At 48.5% G+C, this 20,969-nt stretch overlaps 1 protein-coding gene across 2 annotated transcripts in view; it reads left to right on the plus strand.

Annotated features, from left to right (window-relative positions):
- Positions 1-20,969, plus strand: part of DHX57 (DExH-box helicase 57) — a 387,132-nt gene that overhangs the window by 212,025 nt on the left and 154,138 nt on the right. For both annotated transcript variants that reach the window (XM_085612312.1, XM_085612311.1), the window contains one exon: positions 4,844-4,898. In XM_085612312.1, coding sequence (XP_085468438.1) covers positions 4,844-4,898 — 55 coding nt within the window. The remainder of the gene's footprint in view (positions 1-4,843; positions 4,899-20,969) is intronic.

The raw sequence follows: 20,969 nt of genomic DNA on the forward strand, positions 1-20,969 counted from the left end.
AAGAACCGCTTATGGACATGCCCTTTAATGACACCCGTCTCTTCGGAGACAAGGTGGACTCCATGCTGGAGCGCTTCAAGATAATAGGGCTACGGCCAGATCCTTGGGTCTATTCATGGTCCCCTGCCAACCCAAGTCCACCTTTTGTGGCCTCTGAAGGGGCTTCCAGCCAGGTCTTTACATGCCCAGCCGCAGCGGCGTGTAGGCTTCCCTGCCTCTGCATGGCTGAGGACGATGTACCAACTGGCCCCGTGGGTCGGCCAGCCAGAGGTTGGGCCAGTCCACCAGTCCCCTGGCAGCCGCAGACTCCAAACCCGTAATTCATCAAGGGCACCCAGTGAGAGGCAGGATACACTGACTGTCTACTACATTAGACCAGTGGGTTCTTCAAATTGTGTAAAGGAGCTACTCCCCACCACGCTTTGTGACTTCCCCTCCACCCATGCCAACCACTTGCGAAAAACTGACGGAGGACCACCTCTCCTTTCTCAACCAGGAAGTGACGGCTCTCTTGATCAAGATAGCCATAGAGAGGGTGCCAACAGCAGAAGTAGGCCATGATTGCTATTCCCACTACTTTTTGGTGCCCAAGAAGGACGGAGGCCTTCGTCCTGTTATAGAACTGTGCCCTGTCAACTTCTTTCTCAAGGAGAAATTCTGAATGTTCATGCTCGCTCAAGTCCTTTCTGCCTGGGACCCTGGAGACTGGATGGTAGCGTTGGAGTTGCAAGATACTTACTTCCACATTCCTGTCCTGACTGTGCATAGGTGTAACCTGTGGATCATGGTAGGCCACGAGCACTTCCAGTTCACAGTGATTCCCTTTGGCCCTAACAGCGCCCCTCGGGTTTTCACCATGGAGATGGCAGTGGTTGCAGGTCATTTGTGGAGGTCAGGGATGCCAATCGCCCCCCCCCCCCCCCATCTTGACACCGAGCTGTTGAAGGCAGGCTCGCCCCAGGGTGTTGTCTCCCACCTCCAGGCTACGGGTGACCTCCTGCACTCGCTGGAGTTCACTATCAAAGTGCTGAAGTTACACCTGACTCCCTCTCAGATGCTGCCTTTCATCCGAGCTGTTCAAGGCATGGTGTAGTTTTGGACTTATCCTTCCAAACGGCTAGTCCAGGATATTCAAGCTATGATATTAATGTTTCAGGCTGGATGTCGGTGCGACTGACTCTGAGGCTGCTGGGCCTTATGGCCTCCCGCATCCTGCTTGTGACACATACCCTCTGGTATATGCAGGTTCTGCAGTGGGACCTGAAGTTCCAGTAGGTGCAACATCAGGAAAATCTCCGACATTGTCCAGATCTCTGTGGGAGCTGCAAGAGACCTAGAGTGGTGGTTAACAAAACGCGATTGGGTCAGTGGCAGTCCTCTCTCCCTTCCCCAACCAGATCTCCCAATAGTGACAGATGCATCACTCATGGGATGGGGGCAGCCCTCTGGTGGAGGTGGAGATCAGAGGCCTCTGTTTACCGTCGGAATCCGGGTTTCACGTCAACTTTCTGGAACTACAGGCGATCTGGCTAACATTGAAAGCCGTTCTACCCTCCATCAAGCGAAGGCTAGTACATGTGTTTACGGACAACACCACGGCCATGTGGTACTGCAAATAGCAGAGCTAGGTGGGGTTGTGGACCCTTTGTGAAGAGGCCCTGCGTGTCTGGACGTGGATGGAACTCCATGGCATATTCCTGGTGGTTCAACACCTGGCAGGCTCTGTGAACGCTAGGGAGGACTAACTCAGCCGAAGATGCCTAGTAGAATGCAAATAGTGCAAGGACTCTTTCAGCAGTGAGGAGAGCCTTGGTTAGATCTGTTTACCACTGCCGAGACGTGCAATGTCAGCAGATCGGCACACTGCAGTTTCCACAGTGGATCTTGCTCTGAAATGCTTTTCACCTCGAGTGGAGCACAGGCCTTCTTTAAGCCTTTCCACCCTTACCACTCCTGCCCAGAGTTCTCAAGAAGACCAGGAATTACTGGGCCCAAGCAATCCTTGTGGCTCTGGACTAGGCTCAGAAAGTTTGGTATCCTGAGCTGATAAGCATGCCATTGGTCCTCCAATCAGGCTGCCCCTTCAAAAGGATCTTCTGTTGCAGCAGCATGGGAGGGTTCTCCACCTGAACCTCTCAACGCTCCGCCTTCATGCATGGAGATTTAGTGGGAACAGTTGACAGCTTTTGATCTTCTGCCCGGAGTCTGTAATGGTATCTTGGCAGCCAGGAGTGTCTCTACCAAGACTGCATATACCTGCCATTGGAGAACATTTTAGACATGGTGTTTAGAGAAACCAATAGACCCCCCCCTCTCTGCTCCCCTCTCTCTGGTCCTTCTGTTTATTTTCTCTCTCACCCAGCAGGGCTCTGCTCTTCTCAATCTTAAGGGCTATCTTTCTGCTATTTCAGCCATCCCTCTTCAAATCCCCCTTTGTTAACAGATTCTAGAAAGGGTTGCAACACTTTTCCTCCTTCACCCTTTATCATGCCTCAGTGGGACCTTAACATTGTGCTCAGTTTCCTTATGTGTAATCCCTTTGAGCGTCTACATAATTGTCCCCTCAGGCTCCTTAGAATCAAGATGGCCTTCCTCATGACAATAACATAAGCCCGGAGGGTCAGTGAACTTCAGGCCTTATCATTAAAGCCTCTGTATCCGAGCCTCCATCCAGACTTGCTGTTTCTGCGTACTAGGATCTCTTTTCTATTGAAAGTCGTTCCTCCAGTTTGTGTTAGCCAATCCATCACCTTGCCTACTTTTTACGCTCCACTGCATCCCTCCAAGGAAGAGGAGCAACTTCACCGTCTGGACCCAAACCGAGCGTTGTTAATGTACCTCGACTGCACAAAAGAGTTCCAGGTGGACAACCAACTCTTCATGATATATGTCAGAACAAAGAAGGGAAAGGCCGTGCAGCAACAGATCATATCCTGTTGAATCGGGCTCTGCATTAATTTCTGCTACGCAACGGCCAAAAAGCAACCCCCTGAGGGTTTGCGTGCCCATTCAACCAGAGCCAAAGCTGCGACCACCGCGTTAGCAAGCGGCGTTCTGGTCCAGCACATTTGCCAGGCAACGACGTGGGCTTCTCTGTACACGTACACTAAACATTACTGCCTGGACAGTCTGGTCCGTAGTTAGGGGCACTTAGCCCATTGGGCCCTGGAGAATTTTTTGGTTTGAAATTATTTTGCAGGCCCACCTCCTGGAAGGTATTGCTTCTGTATCTATTCTAAGGGAAGATATCTGTGGCAAGCTTTCTGTCAGATGAACAAGTTACTTACCTTCGGCAGTGCCTTATCTGGTAAAGACTCTAGCTGCAGATTCCTTTCCGACCCACCAGCCTCCCTGTTCTGTCAAATCTGCGCACTGCTATTGTGATTTCTGTTGGCTCTGTGTCCCACAGTGCAGATGGAGATCAAAAGTAAACTGATGTCAGATGCAGATATAGGGACCAAAAGTCACATCTGGAGGGAGATTGATCTAACATGGAGCCGGGCACCGCCACATACCAACACGCAGGAGAAATGTTTCAAAAGAGTACTGACGTGGTCTGACTCCAGGGGAAATTCACAAGGGGAGGAATGCGCAGTTATACCAGAAAATGTATTGCCAGTGGTAAGTAACTTGTTCTGTATTGCCAGATCTATGATTTTTGCAGTCCGCCACAGATTTTAACAAGTATTTACAAAGCCAGTATGTTTCGCCTTGTGACTTTAACAAGTACATTATGGTCATGATGTACAGCATTGGTAATAAAAAAAAAATGCATTGTGACACATGCATATGCCTACTGAATTATGTAGACACCACTTTATTATTTATTTAGTGATTCAATATGGTAGACACCACTTGGTAAGGTACATTAAAAAAAATCTTGGTTGCGCTAAAGTGCATTTCTGCAAGTGGAGTGGCTTGGGAGCTTCCCGGACCAAACCTAAAAAAACTGTTAATTTTTTCAACAAAAGTACCGCAATGGATGTGCGGGCAACAGCAAAGGCGGTGAGGTATGCAATAGAGTGGGGCAAGGGATGAAATAAAAATTAAGCTAGGCGGTTGAAAAAGGTGAAAAGAAGGTGGAGAAAATAGCACACAAGGGTGACCAATATGGACCGCAGATGTGGGTATTTGGCAAGGAGAGAAGCACATGAGGGAGCCAGCTGGAAAATACATGCACTCTCATGGAGTGTTTAATGAAAAATAAAAAAGTAGCTCCATAAAAGTGACGGTAGAAGGATAAAGGTCAGCCAAACAGCATGCTTAAGAGGATATGTTTTAGAGGAGGAGGAAACACGAGAAGTGGAAGGACAGCCATTGAACAGGAATCAATGAAAAAAGAGTGACAAAAAAGCAAACCACTGGAAGGAATGGGCAGGCTCAAAGCTCACTGTACGCTTCATGGATAGTCCACAAGGGGTCTTTCTCAAGTAGACAGCTAAACCTGACTTGCAGACGAGACCAAAAAACTGTAGAGTTTTAACATCGCATTTCAGTAAACCTTTGCCTATGTGTTTCTGTTGATTTCATTAAACTGTTTCACTTGATTCTGAATGTGGTAGGATCTGTATATTTTACATATTTCTCATAATTGTTTTTACAGCATTCTCCTGCCTTTATAGGCAAGGTTAGTGTTTTAAGAAAATTCAATCAATATATAAAAAAAGCTATATATAAATAAAACTATACGAGTTGTGCCAATGGATTGTGGGTAGGAAGCAGGAGGCATATTTACTCCACAAAATGGATCAATGAAAAGAGCCTAATTGTTGAAATAAAATTATTTTCTCCTCCTTGCTTCATATTTCTAAATAAACAACTATTTGCTTTGTTTTTTTTGTAGGCCGGACATTCCCCGTTGATCAATATTTCTTAGAAGATGCTATTGCAATGACTAGGTAAGAGTTTTTGGAGACTTATAGCTTCACTTTGTTAGCAAACTGCACTACGTAAAGCAGCAGTGATTTACCTTATTTTGAACTTTATTTATTAGATTTTGAGATAACCAGAGCTGAAAAACCAACTGTATATATAGTCATCACAGAGAGTGATTTACATAGCCCTGGAGGATCACAGAAACACCATCATATATTTTTTTGTGTAAGACCCCCCTGCAAAGTTCCACCCACAGATGCTGACATTCAAGACGTTATGGTCAGAAATACCGTCTGTAGGAGAGTAGGGTCTGCAATCCTATGATCACCCAGATTTTTTTGCTTTTGCTTCATTGGTTTACGACTTTCTCCGGCTGTGGGCCTGCCAATCAGACCCACAGCCTAGCTGTTCTCTCTCGAAATTAACACACATGTACATTAGGTGCATCCACTAATTGGAACTGGGCCGCCTTGTCAGTCCCTGTCTCAGCATACCACAGGTATCCAGGGCATCGGTGTACCCAGGGCCTACCAGGGGCTGAAGCATGTATTATGCCACCCCTGGAATGGCCGCCCAAATCTGACACAACTGGCTGCACGACAGCTGGGGCCACGTGGTGTAATCACCCGTTGCTGTAGGTGTAGTATTCCTACACCTAAACCCTAAAATGGACACATGGATTCCTATCAGTCACTCCTATAGCAGGCCTTATCAATCCTGAAGGCAGAGTGCCGGGAATCATGTGGGACGGTGCTCTGGCGCGAGCTGAGCCCGTCGACGGCTTGCGGAACCAAGTCCTAATAGCCGTTCCATGGTGACGCGGGCCAACTACTTTTAATGCATTATAATCCTTGCGGTTATTTGCTAACTTTGGCATCACATCACCTACACATGTCGAGTAAGGTGTCATACGAATGGGAATACGAACCCCTCGCCAGTCCTGGCGACGGGGTTAGCATTCCCCCCTTTTAGAGGGACACGACATGGAAGTAACCTTGAACCCCGGTTAACGTTGACTCAAGCCTCAGCATCACAAAATGGATGCTGCCACCAGACACAAGTCTGACCTCCTGCTGCTGGGGGACCTTCCAGCAAGGGGAGCTTGGACAAAGGGTTTCCTGTCGAGGGCGGTGTTAGCACCATCCCAGACGGGGTTTGTGTATCCCAGGTAGGCAGGGCTGAAAGGAAGGTGATTGCAAGTGGCACCCCGGTGCTCACTGTGCATAGCCCGGCTCAAACCAGTTGCGGGGGCACACCAGCCCCTGAGCTGGCGCGAAGCCGGACAAAGGATAGGGGTGTAACCACCCCCCTCCTGGCTCCACCCATAGGTAAAACCTAGTCACGGGCAGCCCCTTTTCTTAGAATAAAGGTAGGAGCGAGTCCCCTTCCCAAATTGGATAATCAGATAATCGGATAACTCCGAATCACGAACCACTTTCCACGAAAGGAACTCTTGACTATTTCTGAAGACTCTCCCTTGTGGCTAAGGAGTAGCCACCCTGCACCAGCAGGCACCACCTAAGCGCTTGCGGTTTGCTGTACGTCTCCTACGGATCAAGACTGCCCAGCTCGACGAGACCCGAGTTCCCTGCCATCTCTGACCTTTTACCTACCTCATCAGCCCAGCTGAGAGTCGTAGGTGTGACGAGACCTGCGGGACCGGCTATCTTCAGAACCTGCACGACGCTTATCTAGCACGCCCACCGAGGGACCCTCGAGTGAGTGCACCTAGGGTTTGAGAAGCCCTAAAACCCTGAGCAGCTCCAGCATCGAAGTCTGTCTCCCCAGCATCCACGAGATCTGCGTGGGGGCCCTTCCGCTTCTTGCTGTTCCCAGCGTTGTCCGACCACTTGCCGACCGGCTTGTGGCCCTCTTCACGACGCTCCAAGATTATTTGCATCACCGGTCTGGTTGCTCCAGACTGGCTCTTGCTCCCCTTCAACAGAGGAGTACCACGGACCCTCCTGGTCCACTCCCGACGCCATCGGGACTCCCCCGCTTGGGTTGCCACTGCCAAGATCCGCTGCCCCTTCCTGGGCCCAGCATCATCGACAGCAGACACCTTCGTGGGACAGCTCGCCCTCCATCCTGGTCGCCGCCGCGCCTCCTGCTCCGAGGAACAGCCGAGTCCGACGTCACCCACTCACCTGGTCGAGGTGACTTCAGCCGGAACCCCCCTGGTACCCACACGATCGCTGGCTAGCGGTTGAGAACTGAGTCCCCTCTGCTTTCAGGTTTCCTTCACCACCGATCCAGGCTTGGATCGCTCTGAACATCGTCACTGGTCGCCTGCCAGCAACTTCTTCTTTCAGGCTCCTGAGACTACACGAGGACTCCCGACATCTTGCCGAACTTCACGCAGCCGCAGCCTCCGGGCTAGGTAACTCGAGCATCTCGGTGCTCCATCGCAGGTTCGCTCTACAAGTGTCCAGTTCCTTTTTCGTTTAGTCCCACTGATCGGAACACTCCGGAATCAGTACCTCCAGACTCTAACCATTCGCATTTCACTGTTAGTGTAGATGGTTTCTCGTGCCCCTCGGGCATTTGTGTAAATTGTGCAACTGAAGTATTTTCCTAAGAGTTTTGTAGTGTGCTTAGCTCCCTGACTCATAAAGAGCCAGGGTAGTCTTGTTATAAATAAATATCCTTTTATTTTCATAACAACTTGTGTGGAGTCCTTTCACTTGGTGTTCAAGGGGTATATGTGATGGTAAACAGCTGGCTTAACACGCCCTCTAGAGTTTAGCCTAAGACTGCTCGTATCCACGCTACTAGGATAGCTGGTCTATAAGGTTGACTTACAACCAATCATCAATAAGGGTCGTTTGGAATGATACACAGTGATCACTAGAATAGTGAGCACTACATATCAGGCCAACTTCTCACATTGGTGAGCAGCGGTTGGGATTTGAGCTTGCTGTTGTTTTACCACACACGTATCCTAAGAATATCGCAGTGAAAGATCACATAAGTACCCAGGTACATATAACTTAACTTAGAATACTCCGAGTTCTACTGAGCCGGCTGTTGTAGTGTAACAGGGCTTAGCACACCCTGACTACAACTCTTAGCAAGGGATCAGTAGGTAAACCCATAGTGTAGGTAGGTGCAACACTTACACCCCACTAGAAAAGCATGTCGGTCCACGGAGAGTCTGCAGGGACTCCCTTAGTGGTCAGTGACCCTCCACAGGTCGTGTCACGATATGCAACTCTTAGCTTCAAGGAGATGAGACAACTGTGTGCCTCCAGGAAGCTAAACCAGGGTTCTAACCCTACCATCGCAATACTGATAGGTCTCTTAGAGGCGTACGATGCTAGGAGGTCCTCTAACCCAGGTCCCCCCAGTGCAGATGGGAACATGCCTCCCTTAGAGGGAACCCTCTGTGACCCAGATCTCGACCTCCACACGGAGGAGGACGAGTTATCGGGAGACGAGGCAGACAAAGGTCCAGTGGTAGTCGGCAGGCTTACAAGGACCAACTTAAGCAGGCATGAGAATGGAACTGGGGGAGCCCCGGGCCCACGCTCAAGCAGGCTTAACCTTGGGAACGGACGAGCTAGGTCTCTCTCCAGAGGCTCTGGCAGATCGGTTCATACACATGTCTCTCAGGCACCTTCTCAGAGAGGAATGACTTCCCCTCAGAGGAGGGAGCATGAAGCGAAAATGCGGGAGGTCAATCTGAGGATCGAGCGGGAAGAACTTGCCCTCGCCAAAGAAAGACTTGCCTTGGCCCGAGAGCAGAAATTAAGTGGGTTAGACCCCACTGGTGGCAGCATTCTCAATAGAGAGAAAGACAGGGGTATAGACACTAGACACCTGAGTAAAATAGTGCCCCCCTTTAAACAAGGGGACGACATCCACAAGTGGATAACTGCCTTGGAGAGGGCCTGCACTGTCCAGTGCGTCCCCCCAAGTCAGTGGGCAGCTATACTGTGGCTTTCCTTTGAAGGTAAAGGAAGGGACAAGCTCCTCACTACAAGAGCTGAGGATGCTAACAACTACCAAGTCCTGAAGAACACACTGATTGATGGGTTCGGCTTAACCACGGAACAGTACCGGGTGCTGTTCCGGGACACCCAGAAAATTCAGTCTCAGGATTGGGCTGACTTTGTCGATTGTGCCACTAAGGCTTTGGAAGGCTGGTTGCTGGGTAGCAAGGTTACTGATTACACAGGATTGTACAATCTTATCATGCGAGAACAGATTTTAAACAACTGTCAGAACCAATTGTTGCATCAGCACCTTGTCGACTCGGATCTGACCTCTCCCCAAGAATTGGGAAAGAAGGCAGACAGATGGGTCAGAACAAGGGTCAAGCAGAACCAGAATCAGAACCAGGGTGGTCAGAAGAAAGCAGACCAAAAGGGTAACAAGAACGAACAAAATGACCAGAAGTCTTCGACAGGTCCCCAACAAACCAAAGAGGGTGGGGGTCAGGCTTCACAGAAGAAGAAGACTCAAGAAGGCCAGTCAAAAAGGTGGTGCCAATACTGTAAAAGTAAGACTCACTGGTTTAGTGAGTGCACCAAGAAAGGAGGGCAAACTCCTGCCACTGCAGCCCCTAAGGCACCTGCGCCCCCTAGTACAGTCAGCAGTGGTAGTGCGCCTCCCAAGGCATTAGTTGGGTTAACCTTGGGAACCGAGGGGAGTGACGACTTAGTCGGCACGCTCACTCAGGCCGTCCTTGTCTGTACAGGGGATATGGATATGTCCCCTGATGCCAGTCCCAATACTTTGGGCAAATACAGACAGACACCTTTGATAAATGGAAAAGTGGCTCAGGCCTACAGGGACACGTGTGCCAGTGTCACCATGGTGACGCCTAACTTCGTGGACCCTGGACAGATCATGCTAGGTACCAGTTACCTAGTGACCAATGCCAGCAACGTCACTACCAATCACAGTATGGCAGTTGTTGATTTCTCCTGGGGAGGGGTAAGTGGCCCGAAAAAGGTTGTGGTTAGTTCAGACCTCCCCGTAGAATGTCTGTTGGGCAATGATTTGGAAACGTCACAATGGTCAGAAGTGGAGCAGAGGACTCACATGGAGATGTTAGGCTTGCCAGCACATGTCCTTGCTGTGACCAGGTCACGGGCCAAAAGATGCCCCACTGAACAGGTGCTGGATCCTGGAAGAACGGACCAGACACCTTCCAAGAAAAGGAGCAGTAAGGGTAAGGCTTCGCCTTCCCCCCTGCCCCAGGTCGTGGATCAAGTCTCCGAGGAGGCTGACCTTAAAGAACTGAGGGAAACTGAGCCGCAAGAGCTTGAACCTGGTCAGGTTGAGTTTCTGGGCTCAGGGGGACCCTCCAGGGAAGACCTGGGGAAGGCACAGTTAGACTGCCCCTCACTTGAACCCCTCAGACAGCAGGCCGCTGCTGAGGCTGCAGGGAACGCCACAGGTACCCACAAAGTGTACTGGGACGATGGACTCCTGTACTCCGAGGCAAGAGACCCCAAACCTGGTGCGACCAGGAGGCTGGTCATCCCCTTGTCTCTGAGAGGTTTCCTTCTCACCTTGGCCCACGAGATTCCCCTTGCAGGTCACTTAGGCCAGAATAAGACTTGGGACAGAATTGTTCCACACTTTCACTGGCCCCACATGTCCGAAGATACGAAGGAGTTTTGCCGCTCCTGTGTCACTTGCCAAGCCAGTGGTAAGTCAGGTGGCACGACAAAGGCCCCCCTCATACCACTACCAGTGGTGGGGGTACCCTTTGAACGGGTGGGGATCGACATTGTCGGACCAATGGAACCCCAGACAGCATCAGGGCACAAGTTTATACTGGTGGTGGTGGACCACGCCACCAGGTATCCTGAAGCTATTCCCCTTAGGACCACTACAGCACCTGTGGTGGCACGGGCCCTACTTGGAGTGTTCTCCAGAGTGGGCTTCCCTAAGGAGGTCGTCTCAGACAGAGGTGCAAACTTCATGTCGGGATATCTGACTGCTATGTGGAAGGAATGTGGTGTCAACTACAAGTTCACCACACCCTATCACCCACAATGCAATGGGCTTGTTGAGAGATTCAACAGGACCCTAAAAGGGATGATTCACGGACTACCTGAAAAGCTTCGGCGGAGATGGGATGTCCTGATACCCTGCCTCTTGTTCGCCTACAGAGAGGTCCCGCAGAAGGGGGTTGGCTACAGCCCTTTTGAGCTTCTGTTCGGACATCCTGTAAGGGGACCCCTTTGTTTGGTAAAGGAAGGATGGGAGAGACCTCTCAGAAAGCCGGCATCAAACATTGTGGACTATGTGCTCGGTCTCCGCTCGCGGATGGCAGAGTACATGGAAAAGGCGTCTAAAAACCTGGAGGCGAGCCAAGAATTACAGAAAGCTTGGCACGACCAAAAGGCTGTCCGGACTGTGTACCAGCCTGGACAGAAGGTGTGGGTGCTGGAGCCAGTGGCCCCAGCAGCACTCAAAGACAAATGGTCTGGGCCCCACACGATCATTGAGCAAAAGGGAGAGGTCACCTACTTGGTAGACCTGGGAACTCCCCGGAGCCCCCACAGGGTGCTCCATGTAAACAGGCTCAAGACATATGTCGACAGGGAGGGCATGGGCTTGCTCATGGCCACAGATGAGGGACAGGAGGAGGAGAGTGACCCTCTCCCAGACCTGCTCTCTCAGAACCCTGACGATGGATCAGTAGATGGTGTTGTCTTTTGCGGCAGCCTCTCTGGACATCAACAAGAGGATTGTAAACAGGTTCTTCAATCCTTTCGACATATGTTCTCTCTGACACCCAGTCAGACCAAGTGGTGTACCCATGAGGTCGACACTGGGGACAGTCTGCCCGTAAAGAGTAAAATCTATCGGCAACCTGATCATGTCAGAGACTGCATCAAGACAGAGGTGCAGAAAATGTTGGAGCTGGGAGTCATTGAACCCTCGGACAGCCCCTGGGCTAGTCCCGTAGTGCTCGTGCCGAAACCTCACACCCAGGGCGGTAAGAAAGAGATGAGGTTTTGCGTGGACTACAGAGGTCTCAATGTGGTCACTAAGACTGACGCCCACCCGATACCAAGAGCAGACGAACTTATCGACCGGTTGGCCTCGGCCAACTACTTAAGTACGTTTGACCTGACAGCTGGGTATTGGCAAATCAGGTTAGCTGAGGAGGCCAAGCCCAAAACAGCATTTTCTACCCCGGGTGGGCATTATCAGTTCGTGGTAATGCCCTTTGGTTTGAAAAATGCACCTGCCACCTTCCAAAGGCTGGTGAATCGAGTTCTCACTGGGTTGGACGACTTCTGTGCGGCGTATCTGGACGATATCGCTGTCTTTAGCTCCACCTGGGAGGATCACCTGGTCCACCTGAGGAAAGTGTTAGAGGCCCTGCAGAAGGCAGGCCTCACTATCAAGGCCACCAAGTGCCAGATAGGGCAGACACAGGTTGTATACCTGGGCCACCTTGTAGGTGGAGGCCAGGTTCAACCATTGGAGAGCAAAATACAGGCCATCCAGGACTGGGCTCCTCCAACCACCCAGACTCAGGTTCGAGCTTTCTTGGGCCTGACTGGTTATTACCGGAAATTTGTCAGAAATTATGGATCCATTGTGACCCCGCTAAACGACCTGACAAGTAGAAAGATGCCAAAAAAAGTTCAGTGGACAGCAAGCTGTCAGAAGGCATTCGATGACCTAAAGCAGGCCATGTGCACAGCACCTATCCTAAAGAGTCCAGACTACTCCAAACCATTCATTGTCCAAACAGACGCTTCGGAGCTGGGTGTGGGAGCTGTTCTATCGCAACTGAATTTTGATGGTCATGACCAGCCCATAGCTTTTATTAGCAGGAGGCTGACCCCCAGAGAGAAGAATTGGTCAGCTATTGAGAGGGAGGCCTTTGCTGTGGTTTGGGCCCTGAAGAAGTTGAGGCCATACTTGTTTGGCACTCACTTCAAGATTCAGACCGACCATAAGCCCCTCTTGTGGCTAAATCAAATGAAGGGTGAAAACCCCAAACTACTTAGGTGGTCCATTTCCCTACAGGGGATGGACTTCACAGTGGAGCATAGACCTGGCACTGATCATGGCAATGCAGATGGGCTCTCCAGGTATTTCCACTTAGAGCAAGAAGACTCACCTGGTCAAGGTTAGCTTATTGTCCCAAAGTTTGGGGGGGGGGTCATGTAGGAGAGTAGGGTCTGCAATCCTATGATCACCCAGATTTTTTTGCTTTTGCTTCATTGGTTTACGACTTTCTCCGGCTGTGGGCCTGCCAATCAGACCCACAGCCTAGCTGTTCTCTCTCGAAATTAACACACATGTACATTAGGTGCATCCACTAATTGGAACTGGGCCGCCTTGTCAGTCCCTGTCTCAGCATACCACAGGTATCCAGGGCATCGGTGTACCCAGGGCCTACCAGGGGCTGAAGCATGTATTATGCCACCCCTGGAATGGCCGCCCAAATCTGACACAACTGGCTGCACGACAGCTGGGGCCACGTGGTGTAATCACCCGTTGCTGTAGGTGTAGTATTCCTACACCTAAACCCTAAAATGGACACATGGATTCCTATCAGTCACTCCTATAGCAGGCCTTATCAATCCTGAAGGCAGAGTGCCGGGAATCATGTGGGACGGTGCTCTGGCGCGAGCTGAGCCCGTCGACGGCTTGCGGGACCAAGTCCTAATAGCCGTTCCATGGTGACGCGGGCCAACTACTTTTAATGCATTATAATCCTTGCGGTTATTTGCTAACTTTGGCATCACATCACCTACACATGTCGAGTAAGGTGTCATACGAATGGGAATACGAACCCCTCGCCAGTCCTGGCGACGGGGTTAGCATTCCCCCCTTTTAGAGGGACACGACATGGAAGTAACCTTGAACCCCGGTTAAAGTTGACTCAAGCCTCAGCATCACAAAATGGATGCTGCCACCAGACACAAGTCTGACCTCCTGCTGCTGGGGGACCTTCCAGCAAGGGGAGCTTGGACAAAGGGTTTCCTGTCGAGGGCGGTGTTAGCACCATCCCAGACGGGGTTTGTGTATCCCAGGTAGGCAGGGCTGAAAGGAAGGTGATTGCAAGTGGCACCCCGGTGCTCACTGTGCATAGCCCGGCTCCAACCAGTTGCGGGGGCACACCAGCCCCTGAGCTGGCGCGAAGCCGGACAAAGGATAGGGGTGTAACCACCCCCCTCCTGGCTCCACCCATAGGTAGAACCTAGTCACGGGCAGCCCCTTTTCTTAGAATAAAGGTAGGAGCGAGTCCCCTTCCCAAATTGGATAATCAGATAATCGGATAACTCCGAATCACGAACCACTTTCCACGAAAGGAACTCTTGACTATTTCTGAAGACTCTCCCTTGTGGCTAAGGAGTAGCCACCCTGCACCAGCAGGCACCACCTAAGCGCTTGCGGTTTGCTGTACGTCTCCTACGGATCAAGACTGCCCAGCTCGACGAGACCCGAGTTCCCTGCCATCTCTGACCTTTTACCTACCTCATCAGCCCAGCTGAGAGTCGTAGGTGTGACGAGACCTGCGGGACCGGCTATCTTCAGAACCTGCACGACGCTTATCTAGCACGCCCACCGAGGGACCCTCGAGTGAGTGCACCTAGGGTTTGAGAAGCCCTAAAACCCTGAGCAGCTCCAGCATCGAAGTCTGTCTCCCCAGCATCCACGAGATCTGCGTGGGGGCCCTTCCGCTTCTTGCTGTTCCCAGCGTTGTCCGACCACTTGCCGACCGGCTTGTGGCCCTCTTCACGACGCTCCAAGATTATTTGCATCACCGGTCTGGTTGCTCCAGACTGGCTCTTGCTCCCCTTCAACAGAGGAGTACCACGGACCCTCCTGGTCCACTCCCGACGCCATCGGGACTCCCCCGCTTGGGTTGCCACTGCCAAGATCCGCTGCCCCTTCCTGGGCCCAGCATCATCGACAGCAGACACCTTCGTGGGACAGCTCGCCCTCCATCCTGGTCGCCGCCGCGCCTCCTGGTCCGAGGAACAGCCGAGTCCGACGTCACCCACTCACCTGGTCGAGGTGACTTCAGCCGGTACCCCCCTGGTACCCACACGATCGCTGGCTAGCGGTTGAGAACTGAGTCTCTCTGCTTTCAGGTTTCCTTCACCACCGATCCAGGCTTGGATCGCTCTGAACATCGTCACTGGTCGCCTGCCAGCAACTTCTTCTTTCAGGCTCCTGAGACTACACGAGGACTCCCGACATCTTGCCGAACTTCACGCAGCCGCAGCCTCCGGGCTAGGTAACTCGAGCATCTCGGTGCTCCATCGCAGGTTCGCTCTACAAGTGTCCAGTTCCTTTTTCGTTTAGTCCCACTGATCGGAACACTCCGGAATCAGTACCTCCAGACTCTAACCATTCGCATTTCACTGTTAGTGTAGATGGTTTCTCGTGCCCCTCGGGCATTTGTGTAAATTGTGCAACTGAAGTATTTTCCTAAGAGTTTTGTAGTGTGCTTAGCTCCCTGACTCATAAAGAGCCAGGGTAGTCTTGTTATAAATAAATATCCTTTTATTTTCATAACAACTTGTGTGGAGTCCTTTCACTTGGTGTTCAAGGGGTATATGTGATGGTAAACAGCTGGCTTAACACGCCCTCTAGAGTTTAGCCTAAGACTGCTCGTATCCACGCTACTAGGATAGCTGGTCTATAAGGTTGACTTACAACCAATCATCAATAAGGGTCGTTTGGAATGATACACAGTGATCACTAGAATAGTGAGCACTACATATCAGGCCAACTTCTCACACCGTCTACCTTGGAGGCCCTGATGATCAGTGGCTGTTTCCTCAGTGCCAGCATGCATCCAGTTATCGAGTGACTCAGTGCCCGAGTAGGTATTTGGGAATACTCTGAATCAGTACTGCCAGTGGATCCAGAGCATTCCTCATCGCCCTGGCACAATAGATAGACTCTGAGGGGGCTACAGATATCTTTTGGCTTGGATTTATTCAGCATCATGACCCAGAAAGCTCCCAGTTTTCTCTGCCGTACATCACGTCGCACAGCCAGCCTCTGGCCAATTAGTAGCCGATCTGTTTCACAAGCATCATAGCCGTCAATTTTCATACTTCTGCCGGATCCACCTTCTACATATCCCAGCAATGAAATCAGCGGTAGCCTCTGGCTGGCGATGCCGGTCACATCTGTCATTATAAGAATTACTAATGACCAAAAGTCAGCTACATCCGGGCAAGTCCACACCAGGTGGAGAATCCTGCATCACAGGCCTTGCAGCGCGTGCAGGTCGGAGGGTCTCCTTGGCCCATTGTACATAAGTAGATCAGAAATAGCTTTATTCGATTTAAAAGTAAATCATAAAAGCACAGAAGTAATATACAAATGTACATTAAAAAGCACTTTTAACATATACTGCTGATCTAAAATACATCAATTCTGCATAGTCCCACCTCAAAATTACAATTACACATAGATTTAAAAATGGCTACATACATTTCAATCAATTCATTTTCCAATTCTTGTAGCATTAAAAATGCTACACGACCAGTGTCTTAAACCTGAAGTTTTTAAAATAGGTAAAATAAACCTTTTTCTAGGGTTGGGGTAAAACTTGCAGAATAAAAGAATATGAAGTGTTGATTGTCTTGACACATCGTTGCAGGGGCAGGTGTCCACATTTCTAGACCAGTCATTTATGGTAGGAAAGCTGGCGAGCCTATGTAAACTACCCAAGGGGAACCGTGTCAATAGCATACGATCAAAACTTCCTAACACTTAACAAATATGGTTGGATGTCCAAACATGATAGCATCAACTGATTTTCCATAACAGTGGGTTTCGCACTCTCACTAAACAATCTTTTTGATTGGAAAAATGCAAGACATTCGGCTTTCAATACCTTTCTAGAAATGGATCCCATAGTGTCAGGCCTGTCAAAATATTCAGAATGGCCCATTTCATTAGTTATTTGCTTAATATACCTAAACCAGGGGATAGAAGAAACTTTGTCCAGTCTTAAACAATCTTTGATAATGTCACGATTAAAACTGGTCTCATCTGTCACCCAGACCTTATGCTATCACAGGATAGGCTCAACCTTAACCAGATCTGTTACAAATGGTAGGCCAAGCTCCGAGTGGCAAATGTTATTAGCAGTAGAACCTGGAACCGCTAGCAAATATTATAAGAAAGCATTTTCAGTCATTTGCAATTGCTGCACATCAGTAAAGCCCCATATTCCTGCACCATACAGGGCTGTCGTGAGACACTTTGATATATAAATAAGTAATAATTTGGGCACTGGTCTACGACCTATTTTTCTAGCAAAATTTATCACAGCACCTGCAGCTCTAAAGAACAACAAGTTCCTAGCAAGAACTGCCGGGGACCAGGACCCCTTGTTATCAAAGTTAATCCCTAAATACGAGAACCTTTTCGTGCTTTCAATTTTTATATTATAAATAAAAATGTTGCAGCCCTTCACATTCTTCTTCTTTTCATATGTCATAGAATAGGTCTTTGTAGCATTCACTTTCAGACATTTGGATTGCATAAAAGAGGCAAAACTATTAACTACTCTTTGCAGACCTAATGGAGTTCTTGCCATTAAAATCGCATCATCTGCGTATAATAAAACTGGTACTGGGCCATTATTAATACTAGGAAGGTCCTGACCGTGTTCTGTTAAAAACTGCCCAAGACCATTGATATATAATGTAAACAGAAAAGGAGCGAGCACACAACCCTGTCTCACTCCTTTTCTAATTGGAAACTTGGCAGTGCACTCACCTACTTTTCCGAATCGAACTCTCGCCCCTGCATCTTTATATAATTCTCTCATGAAATGTATGATTGGGAGGTCAATTCCCATCTCTTCTAGAATGCCCCACAACCTATTATGCTTCACAGTCAAAAGGTGAGCTAAGGTCAATAAATACCATATAAAGCCGTTCCTCCTTAGCCTGTGTATATTTACTCATTATAAGACTTAGGTTTAACCCCTGTTTGATGGTTCCAAGACCTGTTTGACACCCATACTACATTTTTGATAGGACGGCAGCAGCATCTGCCCAGTTTTGTAACTTGTTTAAGACAACCCGTCCTACCACCTTGAGGAGAGAATCCAGCAGGGATATTGGACGATCACATGCTGGGTCGTTTCGATCCCCCTTTTTAAAAATTGGGATCAATATTGACTCGGACCATGAGGGCCCATAAGGAAAGATTACATTTATACACGTCTACAGGGACACCATCTGGTCCTGGAGCTTTTACCGATGCACTAGCATTAATGGCACATACTACCTCTTCTAGTGAGAAACTTATATCTAGCGGGAGCAATGGGACCTGAGCGTTTCTGGTAACATCAGATATATCTGAATCTAAATCACCTTCTGTTGGATCTTATTACCGTCACTATATAGGGTGGTAAAATGTTGCACCCAACTATACTCGCTTATTGCATTTACTACTGGGGGAGTATCGTTTGGACCTAGAAAGGGAGCATTAACTGTTTTCCAGAAACCAATGTTATCTCTCCTTAGGCAAGCGCCTTGCAATGCCTGCCAAGCATCCTCCCTTAATTTCTCCTTTTGTGCTTTAAGGGCACACCTGTACGTACTTCTAGTCTGTTTAATTTCAGCAGGACTTCTGTCCTTCGTATGTAATACTTTCTTCAGATTTGAATAGGCCTTCGTTCAAGACTGATCGAACCATCCCCGGGTCTTGGCTCTTTCTGTTCTGATTCCACTCTTAATACATTTTTGATCCCACTCCTTATATGGCAAAAGGCATTTATAACAGCATCCTTCCTCCCCACCTCACTTAGACACACCACAAAATCCTCTCTGCATAAAACAAAAAGTTGTTCCATAAAAGCAGTTGAATCAACCTTATTCCAGCTCTGAGAGTATCCATTCATACTGGTATGATTGATGTCAAAATCATATTGGGCTGTGGCCTCCCTCTTACCTTTGGTGGGTCTTACCAAATCAAAATCAAGACTTATTGGATATTGGTCACTCATGACATTAGAATGAGTTGTAAAGTTATGTACCTTTGTGGCATATCTATTTGAAACCAAAATAAAATCTATTATGGAGTTACAGCCTCTACCGTTATATGTAGGTTTAAAGGGTGTTGGTGGTATACACACATCATTAGCGAAACCCATATCGAACTGGGAGGCGATTAGATTCAGCAGGTTCCCTGCCACGGAATGTATAAAATTTACCTGTTCATCTTTCCCATCATACGATAAACCACAAATACCCCGTCCAGTATTTAGACACAGAACATGATTAAAATCCCCACCCCATAGCATACAAACATCATGCAGCATATCATCCTGAATTTTGCTAAGCTCTTTATGCAGGTTCTTCAAAACAATAACTATCTGCTCTTTAGGGATGTTGTTATACAAATTTATCAAAGCCACACCAAACTTTTTTCCCACTTGGATTAGTAAAATCTGATAATAGGGTGTCGAAATTTTAAGACTTATTTTATTCACACCGATGCAGTTGGAAACAAATATACATAGGCCACCCTTATTTCTTCCATGGTCCGCTGTGACTGCTGGCGTATGAAATGTTCGAAACCCATTAATGTGTTTTTTCCGCCACCGTCTAGGTCTCTTGGAGGCACAATATATTAGCCGTCTGAACAAATCTTAACCATTGGGGATCATCAATTTTCGAAGATAACACTGCAACATTCCAGAATAATATTTTACATGCAAACAGGGCTTTAGGTAATTCATCAGGTGCTGTTCTAGCAATGACAACGCTATTTACATCGATTGGCCCATTATCATGCCCCACCGAAACAGGTAATGCTTCCACAGAAACTGTGTGCCTCTCTGCCAATACCCGGATTCACAGGATCTAATAAAGGGCACCTTGGGACACTTCTTGCATTTGTTATAGTTGCCTTAATCCGCCTCCCTTTTTGTATACAGCGTTTGTTAGCCACAAACGGCCAATCTATATCCTCAAGTGAGGGAAGAATATCAAAGCGATTTTTAACCGGGACATTATAATAACACAAAGCATTTATCATTGGTTTCCCCCTCTGAATCATGGATTGGCTGACAGTGTGTGGTTGATAAAAGAAACCTAGAGGCAGAACATTAATGCCCATGTGTGTAATAGCTGGGTTCCCTGCCCTAGATAAAACAGCCTGGACTAAATATGGGTCACTAAAACTCAGAACAACACAGTCTCCCTGTAGGAATTTAAAGTCTCGCCCTACCCAAGCCACTCGTCTGACCATTTTAAATTTTAAGAAAAGGGCATCTGTCAACCTAGTTTTGCCACCTAGCCAGTATAGAGATTTATTACGTAATGACTCCCATGTTTCAGTCACTTGTGGGGATAAACTTGGGACATTAGCCAGTATTATTATATAAGGGGTTGCTGCAGGAGGCAACTCAGATACATTTTTACTAATGATTTCTTTGGTCTGAAAGGGTCGTACTGAGCACTCTCCTGTAACATCGCCTTTCCCTGCATTGTCCCTCCTATAGTTCTCTGTATCTTGATTGCGCCTTCATTGGTGGTGGCGGGGCTACCAAAATGCCAGAGGGTGCCCCATGACCCCTATGTATTGTATCCATACTCTGTGGTATGTCCATGATATGAGATGATTTAACCTCATATAAAATTTCTGCTACTTTAGGGCCATTCTTGTTGTTTGGATTTTCATTATACGTAGTTTTATTTTTCAGACTACCTTCTATGACCCCTAATCTAGCCGTTATTCCTGTCAATGCGTCAGCCACCAAACTATGTAAATCATCTAATTTCTTCAAGATTTTTTCAAGCTCCACCGTCTGACCAAGAAGCAATGTATTAGCTGAATGTGTCATAAAAACAGCTTCCCTTTTTCCTTGATGCCCCTTTAGCCTGTTTACTAGTACTTTTCTTTTTCCCCATTACGACTTTCTTACTTATTCGTGGTGTCACTTCACAAAACCCCTCATGAGCCTCAGGATTTTTTGCTCGTTCAAGCGGTGGTACAGAAGTAGTCTGATATAAGTAGTCTGGTATATTCTCTGTAAGTATTTGAGATCTATTAAGCATAGCCTATAATTAGGCGAGGGCGTAGCAGTTTGACCACAGCAGATTTGCCTCTGAAACTCAGTAGCT

Source organism: Triturus cristatus, chromosome 6 (assembly GCF_964204655.1).
Source record: "Triturus cristatus chromosome 6, aTriCri1.1, whole genome shotgun sequence".
Lineage (NCBI taxonomy): Eukaryota > Metazoa > Chordata > Amphibia > Caudata > Salamandridae > Triturus > Triturus cristatus.